Raw genomic sequence first — 17,479 nt, 5'->3', positions numbered from 1 at the left:
ATCGCGGTTTCACTCTCCTACACTCTAACCACCCCGTACGTCCTTTCTTACCTACCTTCTAACGCACACGCGCATGTCAACACTTCTGCTATGTGTGCATCCGCTACTGACAATTTATTGACTGTTCGCGACTTCCACAGCCCAAAGCTATACAGGGATGGCATTGCTATAGCGCCGAGCGGTTGAGATGGTAGATAAAAGGGAGTTGGTGGTCGTGGTGGAGGTTAGGGATCCTGCCTAATCGGGTAAGTTATAGGAAAGTGTGGATAACGGTGAGCTGCCATGGGCGCGCTGGGAGCGAGATGGGAGCGACCTGGGCGTGCTGGGCGAGCCGGGCGTACTGGGCGAGTGGTGTGAATTCCGCGAACGCCGCGTATCTGGCGAACTGCGCGAACATGGCCGACCTCGCGAAGTGTGCGGACTGCGCAAATCTGGCGGCCTGCGCGACCACGGCGACGACAGCTTTACCGGCGAGCAGCGCAGACAGAGCGGTCGTGGCAAACCTCGCGACGGCGACGGTAAGGTCGAGCAGGGCGTGGAGGGCGCGCAGGAGCACGAAGACACCTTGCCATAATCTATACTTCACTCAAACCTTCCTAATTGGGTAATTGGGATGAAGTTTGTAGGTGTTGCGAAGTTTGCGGCGTTGGGGGACTTAGGTGAAATTCTTGGGGTTAGGTTTCTGTTTCTTCGAGCAGATGACGCAGAAGTAATGAGCGTAGTAGAAAGCTGGTTTGGGTAGGTCGGGGGAGGTGTGGATAGTAGGTGTATATTGTCTACCAAGATGTGCGCCTGCGATACCTCACCACCTGGGCACTTACAGCACCGATTAGGCAGGTTCGCTGTTGCTGTTAAGTGTAGACTACAGCAACTTTCGCAACCCTCCTACCCTCCTACCACCACCATCGTTGTTGCCTGAACCTGATTCTTAGAGGGGATGGACGTTGGGGTTGCGCGTCGTCTGACATAGAGGCCGAATTAGGCAAGTCATCAAAAGCCGTCGATTGCGGCGTCTTCAGAGTTACCACAGGCCTCTTCGTCTGAATTTGCCAAGATTTCCAACCCACTACCAGGTCGTCCGCACTAGAGATTGCAGTGCAGCATCTACCAATGCACTGCCTATCTAGGCCTTGAGATCTTGGCCCCAACCCAGACTCTGCAAGCAGCCGCTTTCGTGCGCACATCTGCCTTGCTGTCTGTTGTTGCATGACAAGGCTGAGGGCCAGCCTCGTCGTTCTGGCTGCTCATCTGCGCTAGAGATTGCAATGCACCCACCCACATCTGCCGCTCAGCACCCATCGTCCTCCATGCAGGTCTCCCTTTCGCTTACCTCGTCTTCTAAGCTAGAAATTGCAGTGCACTCCGCAAAGTGCATGACCGGATACGATGTAGACTTGAGTCAAGCATAGGCTGCGCACCCTTCCTCATACGCACATCTTCCGTCCCATCGCGCAAGGCTCGTCTTCAGCCTTACTTCTACCTGCGCTTCTACGCTAGAGATTGCAGTGCAGTCATAGCGGCGGATGTACCCGAGCATGGTCCAGACACTCTGTCCAGTCGGTTACTCCCTCTCCTACGCTAAGAGTTGCAGTACAGTGGGTAGGATGTTTCTTCACGCCGGGATCTAGACGACAACACAGCCAATAGCATACGCATCATCAGCAGCCTGCGTCCCTAGTTGCGAGTTCTGGACTGCGCACCCTTACTCCTACTTATCTCGTCTAGTTCCCTCACAAGGCTGAGATCCAGCCTCGCACGTTTCGTTCAACTGTTCTTCGTGCTAAAGATTGCAGTGCAAAAAGGACGGGGCCAAAACTGTCCAAGCGAAGGATCACATAAAACCTGCCGAGATTTCTCGTTGCTGACCAGCCACTGGGATGAGCATCTCCATACGGATAGTACAAAGTATCGAACATCGTAACAAACTTCCAAGGACGCTGCCGATAAAGCGCTTCTACAACCAGGCTAAACATATCAGCGCATTCTCCAATACATATATATATAAGTTAGAGGTATAGCGGGCGCCGAACAAGTGTGCGTCGATGTTATACCTACATAGTAGAGCTGGCTTGGTCGATCACTTTTTGTCTACATCTTCAGCCTCATCATACCAGCTTTGTCATCTTACAGCCCGTTGGCGCTTGGAATCGCAGTGCACCCTCGGCTCTCCGGTTTTATTTTTCCTAGTATATACAGGCGCTAGGCTCGCGTGCACACAGCCACATAACTCTGCTCCTCCACGCTAAAGATTGCAGTGCAATGGCCTTACACCCCCTGCGTCCAGGGGTATCTTTATACAGTGCCCCTCGAGACGCCGCTTTACTTTAAGACCGCTTACCCTTTCACATCAAACATTACAGGGCATTCACCCTTCTAAGTCTCCTCTTCATCTGTCACCCACAAGCCATGCACTGCACTCTCCGGAACAACGAGATCTGTAGTAGGCACACTCAACGCACAAGTTCTCTATGCAGTTCGTATTCTACCGTTGCAAAATTGCCGTCCCAATTGGACGACTAAGCAGAGAACCATCGATCATAGCAAATCTCACGACGCTACAACATTTGGTCTGAGCTTGCCAGCAAGAGGTTATCTACACTGCAATGCGGCTGCCGAACCTTCAGCCTCGCCCATCATCTGCTCTTCCGCGCTAAGGATTGCAGTGCAGGCTTTGGGCTGCGGTGGCCGCACAGGTCCGTGGGGCTCGGGCCCAAACCCCTCCCCGTGTTGCTCTCTTCTCTTTCTCGCACAAGGCTGAGATTCAATCTCACACGTGTCGTTCAATCTACTTTCCGCTGCGCTCGAGATCTTGGTGCACACCTCAGACCGTCCCTGGGAATAACTTGACATACATACGACTATGTTCATTATGAATAGCGTGTGTTCGCACCTGGGTCTTCCTTCTTATCGAGTGAGATAGTCCTGTTCACTTTTAGCCTTGCCCTCTTATCTACCTAGGTAGTCTTTCATGCTAAAGGTTGGAGTGCAGTGCTTCGCCGCAACATTGGAACTTGAATTGAGCTGCTCCTTAGCACATGGATATTAGCATATGCTGCCTAATACGATGGCGTGCGTCGAACTGCTCTCCTACGCTAGAGATTGCAGTGCACCTGCGCCCGTCAGTAGGGGTAGGTTAGCTCCAGCAACATTTGTCAGCCTCCTCGGTCCTCCACCCATAAGAGATCCACGGTTGGTAATACCCCTGCTGTCCCTCCTTCAAAACAGCCTAGTGTACAGTTCGTGGGACTGCTCGTCCGCGCTAGGAATTGCAGTGCAGACGCGCTTTGACGGTCACCAGGGCGTTTTGGCAATGAATATTTCCGGTGAACAGGCCCCGGGAGCAGCCTCACTAGTGCTCACATACGTACTTACCGTCATGCGTATAGCCAATACAAGGCATATATCATGACTTCTCGTTCCCGCTACAGATTGCAGTGCAGAGTTCACCGTATCTCGCCCCCTTTCCTTCGCTTCGCTATCCCATAGGTGTCTCTCGGCCAACCATAATTTCGTCCGCGCTCATTTACACAGCCACATGATCAGGCTGCCGGTCGATCATGACTTCGTTGATTGGGTCTGTAAGCCACGCTCGCTAATCACACCAATGTCCTCGAGGTATCTCACGCATCCACCCCGTTACTTGTCCACTCTTCTACGCTAGAGATTGCAGTGCAAAGAAGTTCATGGCTAGTGGCATCAACCAACCAGAATTCTCAAACATCCCGGAATCTTGCTGCCTAGATGTTGGACCGCTTTCGGCACAGCTTTCTCACCGGTCAGACCTGCTTGAGCGGTACTCGTCGACGCTAAGAATTGCAGTGCAACCCCATCCCCGCACATGGCTTGAAAAGTGCCCGACGGAGTGTATTTGAGCACGCGAATCGCGTTCTTGCCTTTCTCATGCACACACCCTGTCTATTTGACTGCTCGTCCGTGCTAGAAATTGCAGTGCATGCTCTCAGTATCCACCCAGAGACAACGAGCCAACCAAACCTCCCGCATTTCATACTACTCATACGCGAGGAGATACTCTACGAAAGAGAGCAGTATCGCATCTCCAAGAGCCTCTGCTTCAGTATCGTGCGTCGTCCTAGATTGCCCTCTCAATAACAACCAGTATATCTCTACTACAACCACTAAAAAAGGCTTAAGCTTATCAGCTCCTTCAGCTCAACCCCTGAGACCCTGTGCACCAGAAAAAATGGCACGAACATATTCATAGCGACGTCAACCCGTTGTCCATTATCACTACTGACGAAACTCCCTTCCAGGCTCATCACCTCTCCCTCTCCCCCTCACCATCCCTCCTCCCCTCCTCAGCCCTCATATCCTCCCGACTCCCCTGTCCCCTAATCCCCCTCCAAAGCCCACTCAACGTACTAAGCGCACTCAAACTCCTTCCCCTGCCAACTCTCCTCCCACCACCCGGGGTCCTCTGTCCAGCATTACCACCACCACCACCATCCTCGGCATTCGCACTATCCCTCGTCCGTCTTCTACTCAACGGCTCACCAACAACCAATCCCGCACCTCCACCTCCACCCATCATACCATCCTCCCCTACATCTCTCTCCCTATCCCTCGCAGCCAACGCAAGCAAACTCTCCCTCCTCCTAACACCACTCCCCCTCTTCAAATCCTGCACCATAGTACTCAGACTCGTACTCAGCGGACTCGCGAGCAGCGGACCCCCAGCAATACTATTCCTCGCGCTTTGAACCCTATCACTCGTTCTCAATCTCCTGAGCCCCATACCCGATCCGGGCGTCGTGGGGACTTCATTCGTCGATTTGCCCCGCGTAGGCGTGCTGGGCGGTGGGAGATCGGTGTCGGAGACTGAGACTAAGGGCGCGGGTGCGGCTTCAGAGGGGAGGACGGGGGTTGAGGTGTGGCGGTTTAGGGGTGGGGTGCGGTGGGTGGGTTCGTTGGGGCGGGACCAGGGGTTTGCGACGAGGGAGGAGATTATGTCGGCGGTGGCTGGGCGGGTGGGGTTTGGTGGGGTGGAGGGGTCGGTGGGGGTGAATGTGATGTTTGGGGTTGAGGGGCGGGTGTCTTCTTCGGTGTCGTTTTGGTAGCGGCGTTGGACGGATGCGGGCGGGGAGAGGGCTCGTGTTGTTGAGGAACGGCGCGTACTTCCAGCGACCTCTTCGCTGGGTTCGTTGATAGCGTCTGTGTAGGTTTCACCGGCGAGATGGATGGCGTCTTCTGGCTCTGGGTCGTGGTCGGAGTCGGAGTCGTCATGGTTTGATGGGCGGCCGCTGGTGATGAGCCAGACGCCGAAGAAAGTTAGGGCGCATCCGCCGACGAATTTCCCAGCGTCTTCTCCTGAGGTTCGTTCGAAGTCGCGGTAGAGGACTGCTGAGCCCCCGATGACGGAAAGGGTGAAGAGAACGAATTGGACGGGGATGACCTGCGTTGCGTCGAAGCGCTGGAGAGCTCGATTGACGTATTTGATCTGCATTACTGCTGTGCCGACGAGGATGGCAACCAGTAGGTAGAAGACTGGGAAGGTGATGGCGCGCCAGAGCGTGTACGAAAGTAGCGAAGCAACGCCTTTCGTAGACAGCGCTGTGTATCCGCCTAGAAACCATTAGCTTTCAATCCCAAGAACGTCCCCATGTCATGTCCGTATACATACCAAACAACCCCACAAGTCCCAAATCAATCAAGATATTCTTCTCCCCATACCGATTACTCGCAACCATCAAACACGCAATAACCCCCACCGTAATCCCCAAATACGTCTCAAACTCCCATCTTCTAATCAAATCCCAGATCTCTCCCGGGCCCAATTTGGGATTATTGTCATTCGCCGAAAGCACAACGGTAACGGCGCCCCCAACAGCAATAACAACACCCAGCGCATCTCTCTTGCGAAAAGGCTCCTTGAGCATAAACGGCGCGATGATGCAATTCGAGATAAGCGCAACAACGCCCAGCGGGGAAACGATAGACGCAGGCGCGAAGCCGTAGGCGAGGAAATTCCCCGCCTCGCCGATTGTCATGAGGATGATGCCGAACCACCAATACGGCGATTTGAGATACGACGTCTGTTTGAACACCTCCTGCTTGCCCGACTCGGCACTGTCTTCTCTTCCCACAGCCGGTCTCGTATCCCGGGGTATCAACGGATCGCTCTCGGACGCCTCAAAGATATCGTCTTCCTGGCCATTACTCCTCCGTCTCCTCTGCTCAACCATGCCCTCGCTCCTCCTGCTCCTCAACCCCATCTTCTGCACCTCCTCCGCCAATCTCCCAGCATCGTCCATCCCCGCCTTCCGCCTCTTCCTCTGCCGTTCTTTCTCGTGGAACTCGCGGTCTAGCCGTATGTGCGCGTATCGCTGCATGTTTAGTGCGAACGAGATGAGCACATTGCCTATTATGGCGGTGATGATGCCGATTAGACTGCTCCAGTTCTCTGTGTATCCGCCGCCGCCTCCTCCGCCGCCGTGGGCGTCTTTCGATATCCATGATAGCGCGGCGTATGATGTAGAAGCGGGTGTGGGTGTGGATGTGGGTATTAAGCTTTGTATAGCTGTCGCTGGGCCTGCAGCGACGGGGTGGCTGGGTGGTATATGCATCGTTATCGCCGTGGGATAGGAATTCTCGAGGGAGATCGTCTAAGCAATAGCTTCGTCCGCGCGTCGTCACGTATCGCCGCTCGTCCTCGTGGAAGCTCGTTCGTTGGGGGGTGCTTCTTCTCCGTTCCCTCGGTTCTATTCGTTTCGTATCGTAGATTGCGACAAAGAAGCTATGTACAACGAAGGCGTGTCCAACGAAGGCAGTACAACGAAGGCACAAGAAATGGAGCAACAATAATTATATGCGACCAAGGATACAGGGCGGTGACAACATGTTGTTTTTGCCCAGAATTTCGGCGGTGCTACAGAGTCGCGGCCCGTCCGTGGCTGCAAAGTTGGGCTTGCTTGCTTGGGTGGTCGGCTTGGAGCTGGTGCCGTATGCCGCGCGACATTTTGCAGGGTTCACTGATGCTGGCCCACGCTAGCCGTCACCGTGCATGGTGGATCCGTCGACTCCGGACGACACGCACGAGTATCGCGGAGGAGAACATCGTCTAAAGTGGTCGGGAAACAGAGGTGTTCATGTTTGAATGCTCCTATCAGCTGCAATTCCCTTACCCCTTACACCACGAGGCTAGCATGCGACAACACTTCTTCTCGCGGTTCTGCAGCGCGATAAGCAAAAAGCGCCTCTGCTCCCTACACTGGTCAAACTGTAATCACCACCACTCGTCATAGAACGATTTCGAAACCGCAACACAAAAGTTTCATGAAATTTTCATGAAGATACTCATTTTGAGGTATAATGTACAATATCACACGAACTAAATGTCCATCTGGAATAAAGAACCCTCGTGCAGATGCCATCTTGCCGGCCGACGTGCAAGTCGATAACCCATTAGCACTTGGCCTGATACGCCACCGATGAATGCAAACGCTATCCTTATGCTTTTGTAGAATCCGATATCGAGTTTCAGTCTGGAATGTTTCAGGCAAGGGACATCTGCGCCTCTCCGTTGGTGGCCTCTGCAACACCATCGGCATCCTGCTCCATGCTCTCAGCGACCTCGTCAGGCTCAGCAGCAAGAAGTCTGATACGAGCTTCGACCGCCTCTTCGCCGACGACAGACTCTTCGACCTGCGCCTTGCGGATGAAGACAGTCTGCCAGCGCTTGCCCCAGGCCTTGATGAGCTCGACTTCTTCTTCGGTGAGCGAGCCATTGGAGGACTTCTCAATCAGAGTGTCAGCGGAACCCTCTGCGACACCACGCATGGAATCTTCAATGTACTTGAACAACTCGCGGGCGTTGTCACGGTCCTTGGCGAGAGTGGCCTCGACCATCTCGATCTGTTCTTGAGGGAGACCCTTCTGGAGACGGGCAGACGCGATCTGACGGTTGCGGTTGGTGACCTTGGCGACTGTGTTGCTAACCATCTCAAAGACCCAGCTCTCGGTCAGAGCTTCGCCAGCTCCCATGTGGCTACCGAATACCCACTGAACGACAGTCATCGGCGCAAGAATAGTATAGTTGAGCAGAATATCGATGATGCGGACCGCAACACCAGGCTGGTCTTTCCAGTACTCGACGACGCTTGCAACAATCTGGCGACGTGCGACCTCGTTCTGCGAGAGCTCCAGTAGCCTGTCCTTGCCGCGTTCGATGCAAGACAGAACGTGAGACAATGATTTCGCTCCCAGTCGGCAGATGGCGGTGACGAAGGCGTCAGTCGATGGCACGAGGACTTCGGTAATGCCCTGTTCAAGAGCCTTCTCGTGAATGCTGTCGATAGTAACTTGGATCTCCTCGGCGGTAGCCTTCTTCCTCAGTTGGCTGAGCAGCATCTGGCCTTCAGCAGCGTATGGGGTTTCTGAGGCGTTGTTAGCAGGTTCCTTATTGCATGTTGAAGTTACGTACGTTGGTTGTCATATTTGAAGTCAGGGCTGTTGTCTGCATCTAGACGCTCAGGAATCATGGTGTGCATCGGCTCTGGCAGGGTTGATCGAATGCGCTTGGCAAAGGACAACCTTATCTCCTTGTCCAAAGTCGCAAGAATGAAAGCCTTCTTCGGGTGCAGGTTAGACAGCTCGAGATCCTCAAGCCTAAAGTTAGGTTAGCGTAGTTTCAAATGAAAAGAGAGATGAACATACCACTCAGTCCACCTCCATCGGAACTCAAAGTTGCTGAGATGGTGGGAGAACCAGTCGAGGAATCGGTAGCCTAGCTCAAGATCCATCATGGGCAGGTTCTTGTAAATGGTACGGATGGCACGTCCAAGAGACGGGGCAATAGCAGCAGGTGCGACCTTGCAGCATTGTGTGATGAGCGCATGGTAGTATACGAGCTTGTGTTCGGCGCTAGGTAGCTTGAACAGTTGCGAGAAGATGGCATCGATGATCATATCTTCTGACTTGTACTGAATCTTGTCGCCAACCAGTTCCCGGAACTTGTCGAAAGGTGAGCCGCGCTTAGCGAAGATGTCGACGGACCAGTAGCAGTCAACATCCACAAGGAACTTGGCCACCATTTCACGGTTGAAGTCGAGCTGGTTGATGGTGTCAACAATGGCATCACGAACAAGCGACGAGGCAATGTCGGTGGTCTTGGGGACGGTGTCGACTTCCTGATCAGCGAACAGGGAGAAGTACGCCTCCGGGAAGACAGGCCGTGGGCCAGGGTTGACTGGTGACGGGATGGTGAAAGTCGGGAAGGCATGAGTCTGAGGAGCCGTGGGCAGGGCGTCTTCTTCCTTCGCATCCGCCCTACGCAAAGCCTCGAGGTCGATGCGTGGAAGGCATCTCAGCTCGAAACCAGACTCGGCTTCAGCTGACAACTGTGCTTGAAGAAGGCCAATGACGCTGTGGTGGTCTACCGGCTTCGACTCGAAATCGCCGACGTAGGAGTGGATGAGGCTCTCGATGGGAACCGCATTGCTCGCCACGATGCCGGTGTTCTTCAGTAGTTGTTGCGCTTGTTCGTGGAAACGCTCTCCTCCAGCGACGATGGCGTAGGGAATAGTAAGTAAAATGATCTTGACGAGTTCGATACCGACAACCTGGCATTGTTAGTAGATATTCCCCATCACTGCGGGGAGACCTTACATCGTTCTCGTTAGCACTCTGAAGGTCAACGACTGTGTCGAAGAGTTGTCCAAGGAAAGTGAAGACGCCATCATCCTCGTAGAGCGACTGCAGGCACGCGAAGAACCTCAGAAGCAACTTGAACTCTTTCCACTCGCCCGCATTCAGCGCCTCCTGTGCCCGGTCTCCGACACGCTTCATGGCCTCGATGGTGATTTGTGGCTTGACATCGTTGGCGTAGTAGGCGACGGCTGCGACGAAGGGGATCTTGAAGGGCTGCTCGATGATCCTAAGTCCGTTAGTGAAATGACAAATAATAGAGAATTGGCTCTACTTACAGCTGTACCAAGACATCGAAAAAGTCAGAGCGGAGACGCTCATCGTCAAAGTGCTCTCCAAAGTACTTTGCGATCTCGATAGCCTCGTCCTGTGGGAGCTTGGTGGAGCTGGCAATGTTCAAGAGCAGTCGGCGCAGCTTGGGGAACGGCGGCTCTTCGTATCGGCGACGTGGGCCTCCATCATCGTTACGGCGGCGCTGGGGTCCACGGCGGTCATCACCGCGGTAATGGTTATCATCATCTGCGCGACGCTGTTAGTACAGTGGAAATGCCAGTTACACAAGCCAGTCCACGGGGTAGAGAGGATAGTCTCGGCCTCGATTTGATGCCCATTACAGATATCGAATCAGCGAAGCTATCCAGCCCACCCGTGCAGCTTGCGCAATCGCTTGTGATAGGACATGTGCAGACTCACCATCACGGCGGCGCTTGTTGTTTCCTCGATAGTTTCCACGATCGCGCCTGTCATCACGTCGGTCCTCGCGCCTATCATCGCGCTCTTCTCTGACGTCTGCGTCGGCCATGGTTGCGACCAAGACTGCGCGTGCCTTCTCTTCTAACGTCTCCGGAGAATCTTCCCTCAGTTGCGACGGGATTCGTGTAGAGTTGGCGCCGAGGTCGTCGTGATCGTAATATACGGGCTGAGGTGGGGGATAGAAGTCGCCGTGTCGATGATTATACACACGGTCGCGGAATGGGGTGGTTCGGGTGCGATGTTGGCGGATGGTTCGCGATAGTGAATCGTCGAGTTGGCGCGGAAGTCGCACTGGAGCTTGCGCATCGAAAGGGTTAGCGGCATTTGCTCCCGTTCCAGGCGTATCTTGGCGCTCGGTCCATGCACTCTCGACGTCAACGTCCATTACCGAATCATTGAATGGTGAATCATCCCGAACGAGGTATTGCTGCGCTTCCTCATCAGTCAACTCGAGTAGCGCCATGCGGTCTGCCGACATGAATGTACAATCCATGTCTAGGTTATTGATGTTGCTGCTTTTACCGTGATGTTATTAACTGTTGATTTGCACCTGACTACCTCTTGGATCGAAGAGGTCTATTAAGAGACAGACGTAGACGACAAGACGAAGGCACTATATACAGATCTATCACGCATGTTGAAGCTAGTAAGGTGAAGTTGTCAGTAAAAGTAGGCCATGTTCACTTGAAACCCCTATGCTATCTCCAGGTAAAGGCAAAAGGTGATCCATAGGTACGAATCCAGATCAGTCATCCTGTCGTTTTATTCGAAGGTTCTAATGCACTGGTGAAAGTGTGGCTATTGCGAACTCTGCAAAGGACCTTAAAATCTCTCAGAATTCATCACGACGTTTCACAAGACCCAGAAACTGTAAACTGTGAAAGGAATCTCCGTTATAGAAAGTATGCTGAGAGGTGGGCGAATAGCAGGATAGTCATTGTCCATTGGACATTCGTTCCGCTGCAAATGCGCAGTGCCTCGCTCTAGTACTTGTCCGGAGCTAGCCATCCATTGACCAGCCCGTATGATCCCATCCTAGGGATAGCATTCCCAAGTTCATAAAAGCCTCATCGCCCGATGCGCAGCCCGCCGAACTCATCTTAACAGAAAGAAAACTCCCGCATGCAACCCAGGTGACGCATAGTAACCATTGTTGGAGCATCGGAAATCGGATGAGCGAGACCCTTCCTTCGTATCCCATACTCAATACATCCCGAATTTTGCCCGTTCCTCATTTCCTTCATAGTTGCAACCTGCTGCACCCATTCGTCATCTCAAAGGGGATCGAAGGAACATCATTTGCCGTGCCGGTCCATTGATCATTTCGCGTAAACGGGGATGCCAACAGTCCCCAAAGAAAAGCAAGCCAGGTCATTCTTTGTAAAGGTGAATGTCGGTATCATTTCAGACGCGCTCATATAAAGCAGGAAAGGGTGTGCTCCTCGTAGTATACACCTGATAAAACCGACGCCCAATTGAGACTCCATTTTGCATCTCTCCGGACGGAAAAGCTTTGTGCTCCGGTCCAGAGAGGATCAGAAGCCGCCGCATGAATGAATGGTATCGTGTCGTGTGATAGCAGAGGGCTTAATCCAGCCTGGCTATCATCTGATCCCGCGTTAATGGCTTGAAGTTCGGCGATTCGAAGTCGAGGCCACGGGCGGCTAGTGTCGCGCGGATGTGCTGCGGTACCAGCTGGTTGTTGAGGTGAGGAGCGATGGACAATTCTGGAAACATTAGACTTTGCATCTCGTAGGACTCGAAACAAACTTACCGTGGTGAGTGAAGTTGTACAGCTCAGGCATATCACGAGTGGCTCCGTTGGGGTGACGCGAGTCTGGGAGACGCGTGTTCGGGTCCCTCAGCTCGTCAAAGAAGGGGTGTACCATGGCATCGATGGCCGAAAGACGCTGAGTTGGCGTGTACTCGAGGAGTTTGGAGATCAAATCGATCGCGTTGGGATCCGCCTTCCGGAACACCTAGTCCATGTAAGTAAAGATCACGCGGCTACCGGAGATGCATCGCTTAACATACCTTACTGAACGGGTGAGGCTTAATCTGGGGGAACTTGTGCTCCATGTAGTTCGGGTTCATGGTGCGGATCTGGTCGCGGGTGGGCGTTCCTAGAACCTTGATAATCTCCACCAGCTGGTCAATACCTGACTCTCCCGGGAACAATGGCTGTCCAAGCATGAGCTCCGCCATGACGCAACCCGTAGACCAGACATCTGTACAATATTAGCACGGGCTCCCGCTCATTACAGCACAACACATACCGATCTTGGTAGTGTAGTTTGTCGCTCCGAAAATCAGCTCAGGCGCACGGTAGTACCTGGAGCAGATGTACGAAACGTTGGGCTCGTTCTCGACCAAGATCTTGGCGCTTCCGAAATCGCACAGCTTCAGGACACCGGTTGAGGGGTCTAGCAGGAGGTTCTGGGGCTTGATGTCCCTGTGGCAGATACCCTGCGAGTGAATGTAGGCGAGCGAGCGGAAGAGCTGGTAGATGTACAGCTTGACTTCGAGGATGGGCATAACCGACTTCATCTTGTTGAAGTAGCGCGAAGCACGGTACACGGTCTCGGGAACGAACTCAAGCACGAGATTCAGATACACCTCGTCTTTCTGTGGCTGAAACGGTTAGCTACACGAAATGCACGCACGCGCTTGCTTGCAGACACGTACCCGCTCGCCGTTGTTGTAGAAGAAGGCCTTGAGCTCGACAATGTTGGGATGTCGGACAATGCGCATAATCTGGAGTTCGCGGTTCTGCGGGGGTCAGCTGGGGCTGCATGTCATGATGTCGCGCAGACGCACCTTGAAGCGCTTGTCTTGCAGGACACGCTTGATGGCCGCATCTTCACCACTAGGCGACAGCTTGGTCTGGAAGACGACGCCGAAAGAGCCGTTGCCGACAATCTTGCACTGCGTGTATGCGAGGTCCTTGTAGTCGCCGGTCAGGCCGTCCTGGACCTTTTCGCGGATAACTTCTGCGGGAGGGTGAGCATGAGGCCAATTACGCGGCGGGTTCACGGGGGGCACTTACCACCCATTCTTAGCGATGAGAAGGCCGATGGCCGGTTCTGGCTCATTGTTTGGTGTTATGCGTGTGGGAGGGGGTCCGGCAGCGCTGCGCGGATTGCTGGGGAACTGGAGGGCGTGCGGCAGGGGAGTTGAGTGTGGGCGAGGAGTGGTGTCGGGCGGGCTGAGGCGGAGCAGATAGGGTTGTAGGCGCGAGGTCGAGTGTCAAGAGGGCGTGGTCCCGCGTGCCGTCTGTGCAGTACCAGGTGACGCTTGTTGTGGCTGACGGAGCTAAGGAACAAGGAAGGCGCAGGTCGACCCCTCAGCAACGATGCTCGGGCGGCAGTCACAGCAGGTGGTGGGAAGGGGGTGAAGGAGAATTGAAGGCGGAGATGGAGAGCTTGTGAAGGTGCGAGGAAAGGCGACGATGGGGTTGAGTGACGGCAGTGCTGGGGATTAAGGGCGGGGCACTGCTAGTGCGAAATTGGGTGCCAACGTGATCAGAAGGCCTGCAATTCACCTACTTGTCAGCGCAGACCAGCCCAGCGGCGTCTAAGCTGCTCGAGGGAGCAGCGTACAGTAATCGCCCGGTGCAGGAATCACGGACCTGCAGGAAACGGGGGGATGGGATAGGATGCAGATGATAGCTTCTCGTGGAGCCTTATAGTAATACACATACACAGGGCTGCTCTGCGGCGGCAGGAGCATGCGACCGCGCCTGCTTGAAACAGACGTCAGCACACGACAGTGAGTGTGCTCTGCCAGCCGTCGCCAGCGGCCTCACATACGACATCGCCAACATTCAACATGACCATTGCGTCTGCAGCTGCGGACGCCGGCCTGCACGTGAGGCATCAGATTTCTTCCCAGCACGCCGTCATGCCGCCTGAAATGAGCTGCACCCACTTGCTCGCTGGCGCGTGGCTGAGACGCACTCCAATCATGGCCGGGCCTTGCTGTGCTTATACTAACCTGGCCGTACGAGCTGTGAATACCTGCCCGGCGATAGGCTGCGCGGCTCTAGCAGGCAGTGAGTAGCTGCTATGCTGCGTTTGACATGCGACGACCGTTCCCATTGAGACGTTACCAGGCCATCGCCGCCGTTACCATGGCCTGAGCAAGACCCTCATTCCGCTCCAGGGCCCACGACGCCTCTGCCTTTAGCGAGCGTCCCTCAACACTGTGCGAATGCTCGACTCCGTCAGCCAATTCCATGCTGCGGACGCCTGAGCGCCCGCGGCAGCAATTTCATGCACCGCGCTGTTCGAGCAACCACAACCTTGTCTTTGTTTGCACCACAGCCCGTCAATCAAAGCCGCCGCCGCCGCACTTTCGTGTCGACGACGTACCAGGACACTCGCGAGAGTACAGGGGTCGGTAGCCGCAGAAAAGTCTTCCGACTGGCGTTGAAGAAGCTGATATCCGACTCAACAATATGGCTTTTTCCAAACTTTGACCGCACCCTTGCGGCCTGCTGCAAAACCAAATCCCCCTGCACGCCGCCCTGTCGCCTCGTCCTGCTGCATCGTCATTCTGCTCGAGGCCCCGGCCACGCCCTCGTGGCCTGCAGCTCCACTTGGAGGGCAGCTGATGTTCTCTCGCGCCCTGGTCCTGGCGCCCCCCTCTTCGTCTACAGCCGAATGCCCGGGCGACCCAGAGGCGTGGCGTGTTATTGTGGTGCATATCCTTTCACAGCCGCCCAGCCCAGCGACTCACTATTCCCTTCTGGTCTCGTGAAATGCCACTCCACCGTTTGTGCACGCTTCCATCTTGACCGGCAGCCAGCTGCACCAAGCGGATGCGCATCAAGTCAACGACACCGCTGCTCTCGGATGTCCAGGGCCCACTGGCCGGTGTGAACCACTGCTCGGTGCGGGTTACACACGCGCACCTTTAAACCCGAATCGGCCGCACTTGCAGCAACCGACATCGTTGCAAACTATTCATGACGCTTGTGTTCCCCTCTTCGCCTTTCCCGCACTTGGTGCTGCAAGGCACGTGCAAATCGCGCGCGCAACATGTTCCAGGCGCCGCCAACAGCCATGCCTCGAACGACGATGGACATCACGTACAAGTCCATCTGCAGGCTACTGAGATAGATCGGGCTGAAACAATTCCTACAGATTTTGCATTTGGCGCTTGCTGTGTGGGTAGGCTAGTCGAGCTACACTATCGATGCCCGACTGCCGCTCATACGTCAACATGCAGTGAGCATGCCGTTCGGAAATCCGACCCACCCTATTGGCTTTAGTCATGTGACTTAAGGGCTCTTGACGGCGGTATTCCCAGCCGCTGCAGACGACCGCTCGACCTTGAGAATAGCCAAATCCAGTGTTATGAGCCCCACTATTGCCGTCATTACTACCCATCCTCTCCCGTTCTATTCACCAGCAGTCCAAGGTTCCTTCCAGCCCGAGCTGGGCGCGAGCACGCTCTCTTTGAATCCGTCACTTGACGTTTGCTCAAGCTCACTACGGCCCGAACCACTCCTAACATGAAAATAGATTACAGGCCCCGAGGCGTCGTAGATCAAGCCATGAAGCACCACATCGGTCCACAGCGACACTGTGTGACGAAGCCTCCCGCTCTGTCTCAGATCTGGTGGCGGGAGTCTATATGTAAAGCGACGAACAAGAATACGCAGACCTAGACATCTGGACTTTATCAGCCTGTCGAACTCAGATACGAGTCGATCTGCGCGACCACGATGTGTACCCCCAATCCACTTCAGGTGAAGCACGCATATGGACTTCAGCCTTACGGAGTACCCGGCCGACTTGTCATACCCGACGATCGGACTATGCCGGTCCACCTATATGGTTGAATACTCGGAGATTTTCATCGCTGATAGCGCGCAACCATGCGGTACAGGATGAGCATCTATTTTAGATGAAGACAATAGAGTATGCACGATGGTTGTACCACGAGCTGTATTCGGCTACCGACATCGGCCGGAGACCTCGCCACGCTCGTCTGCAGCTGTCATGTCGGATCCGTAGCAGCCCACTCAACATCGTGGTTACATCGTCACGGTTGAGCGCACACATCTCATGCATTCATCCGGTTCTGCACCAGAATAGCGACACGCAGCTGCCCGAGCGGATGATACCATTCTGTCAGTTAACTTGTACGCCCAAGACTATTATTGGCTCTATCTGGTGTCCGTGTACGCCACAAGCAGGCGGGACGACCTTCTCAGACACCTTTTGGTCGTTGTAGGAAGCATTCCGCGGGTACACATCCGCGCTCACCGACAAAAGTGTAACCCTCATCTTCCAAATTTTAACAATATTTTACCAGGCTACTGGCACTGCTATTGCATCAATTGACCCACGGTCTAATGTCTTGGCACTAAGAACAGTTACACGATACGTTTTACTCGTTTCCTACAACATACCCGTTTGATCCGGTCTGCGACAAGCAACCCTTCCGGAATTGAAGCCCAGCAACGAGGACCGAGCAACGTTATAGCCTTGCGATTTATGTCACCGTTACAGGTTTATCCTCATCACAAGCTGTACGAGGTAGCACCCTTCACATTTCACTACTACGTTGCTGTGAGAGTTATACAACGTATATCCGACTTCAGCTACATCTCAAAACTGCGACGTGGAATCAGAATAGAGTCGCTCACGTTTCTCTCCGACCCAACGACTAGTGACTGCTGACTATCAAAATTCATTGGGTCAGGTTACACTTCAAGTCGTGATCTTCTGAGAATTTCCGATGGAATGTCAGCATTCACTCAAACCTCAACCAAAGTACATCGTAACATAGATAAGACAGCGTGGGAAGAACCACAAAGGACTCCCGGAACCACTTCACTACTGGTATGGAAACCGTTCATTGGCTGGTCTTGAAATCCAGAACTCCTCTGGATCCAGCTTCTCGGCTCTCAAACGCCCCTCGAGCACCTCATCACTGATAGTTCTCCTTCCCTCCATAACCTGCAGTAAGCTCTTATAATAAGACTCCCAATAGTCCTCCAACTGAACATCATGGTGTCCAAACCACATATCCGTCAACTGCCGTTCCTCGACCATCT

The 17,479-nt window shown here is 54.0% G+C and overlaps 3 protein-coding genes across 3 annotated transcripts; all 3 read right to left on the bottom strand.

Moving 5' to 3' along the window:
• Window positions 1-4,276: 4,276 nt before the first annotated feature.
• Window positions 4,277-6,581, bottom strand: J4E85_005699 (uncharacterized protein; the record flags this gene model as incomplete). Its single annotated transcript, XM_051469942.1, has 2 exons — window positions 4,277-5,580; window positions 5,639-6,581. The coding sequence occupies 2 exons, from the start codon at window positions 6,579-6,581 to the stop codon at window positions 4,277-4,279; spliced, it is 2,247 nt and encodes a 748-aa protein (XP_051326773.1).
• Window positions 6,582-7,509: 928 nt separating this feature from the next.
• J4E85_005698 (uncharacterized protein) lies at window positions 7,510-10,891 on the bottom strand (the record flags this gene model as incomplete). The annotated part of the gene is made up of 6 exons (XM_051469941.1): window positions 7,510-8,390; window positions 8,438-8,622; window positions 8,671-9,575; window positions 9,622-9,889; window positions 9,939-10,179; window positions 10,354-10,891. 6 exons carry the CDS (start codon window positions 10,889-10,891, stop codon window positions 7,510-7,512), a joined length of 3,018 nt encoding a protein of 1,005 aa, XP_051326772.1.
• A 1,109-nt stretch (window positions 10,892-12,000) lies between these two features.
• On the bottom strand, window positions 12,001-13,505 carry GSK1 (Glycogen synthase kinase 1; the record flags this gene model as incomplete). The annotated part of the gene is made up of 7 exons (XM_051469940.1): window positions 12,001-12,140; window positions 12,188-12,392; window positions 12,448-12,641; window positions 12,690-13,044; window positions 13,099-13,182; window positions 13,231-13,403; window positions 13,460-13,505. The coding sequence occupies 7 exons, from the start codon at window positions 13,503-13,505 to the stop codon at window positions 12,001-12,003; spliced, it is 1,197 nt and encodes a 398-aa protein (XP_051326771.1).
• Window positions 13,506-17,479: the final 3,974 nt, after the last annotated feature.

This window comes from Alternaria conjuncta (genome assembly GCF_024043145.1).
Source record: "Alternaria conjuncta strain BMP 0040 chromosome Unknown scaffold_7, whole genome shotgun sequence".
NCBI classification, from domain to species: domain Eukaryota; kingdom Fungi; phylum Ascomycota; class Dothideomycetes; order Pleosporales; family Pleosporaceae; genus Alternaria; species Alternaria conjuncta.
This window is presented reverse-complemented; position numbering and strand designations above follow the sequence as displayed.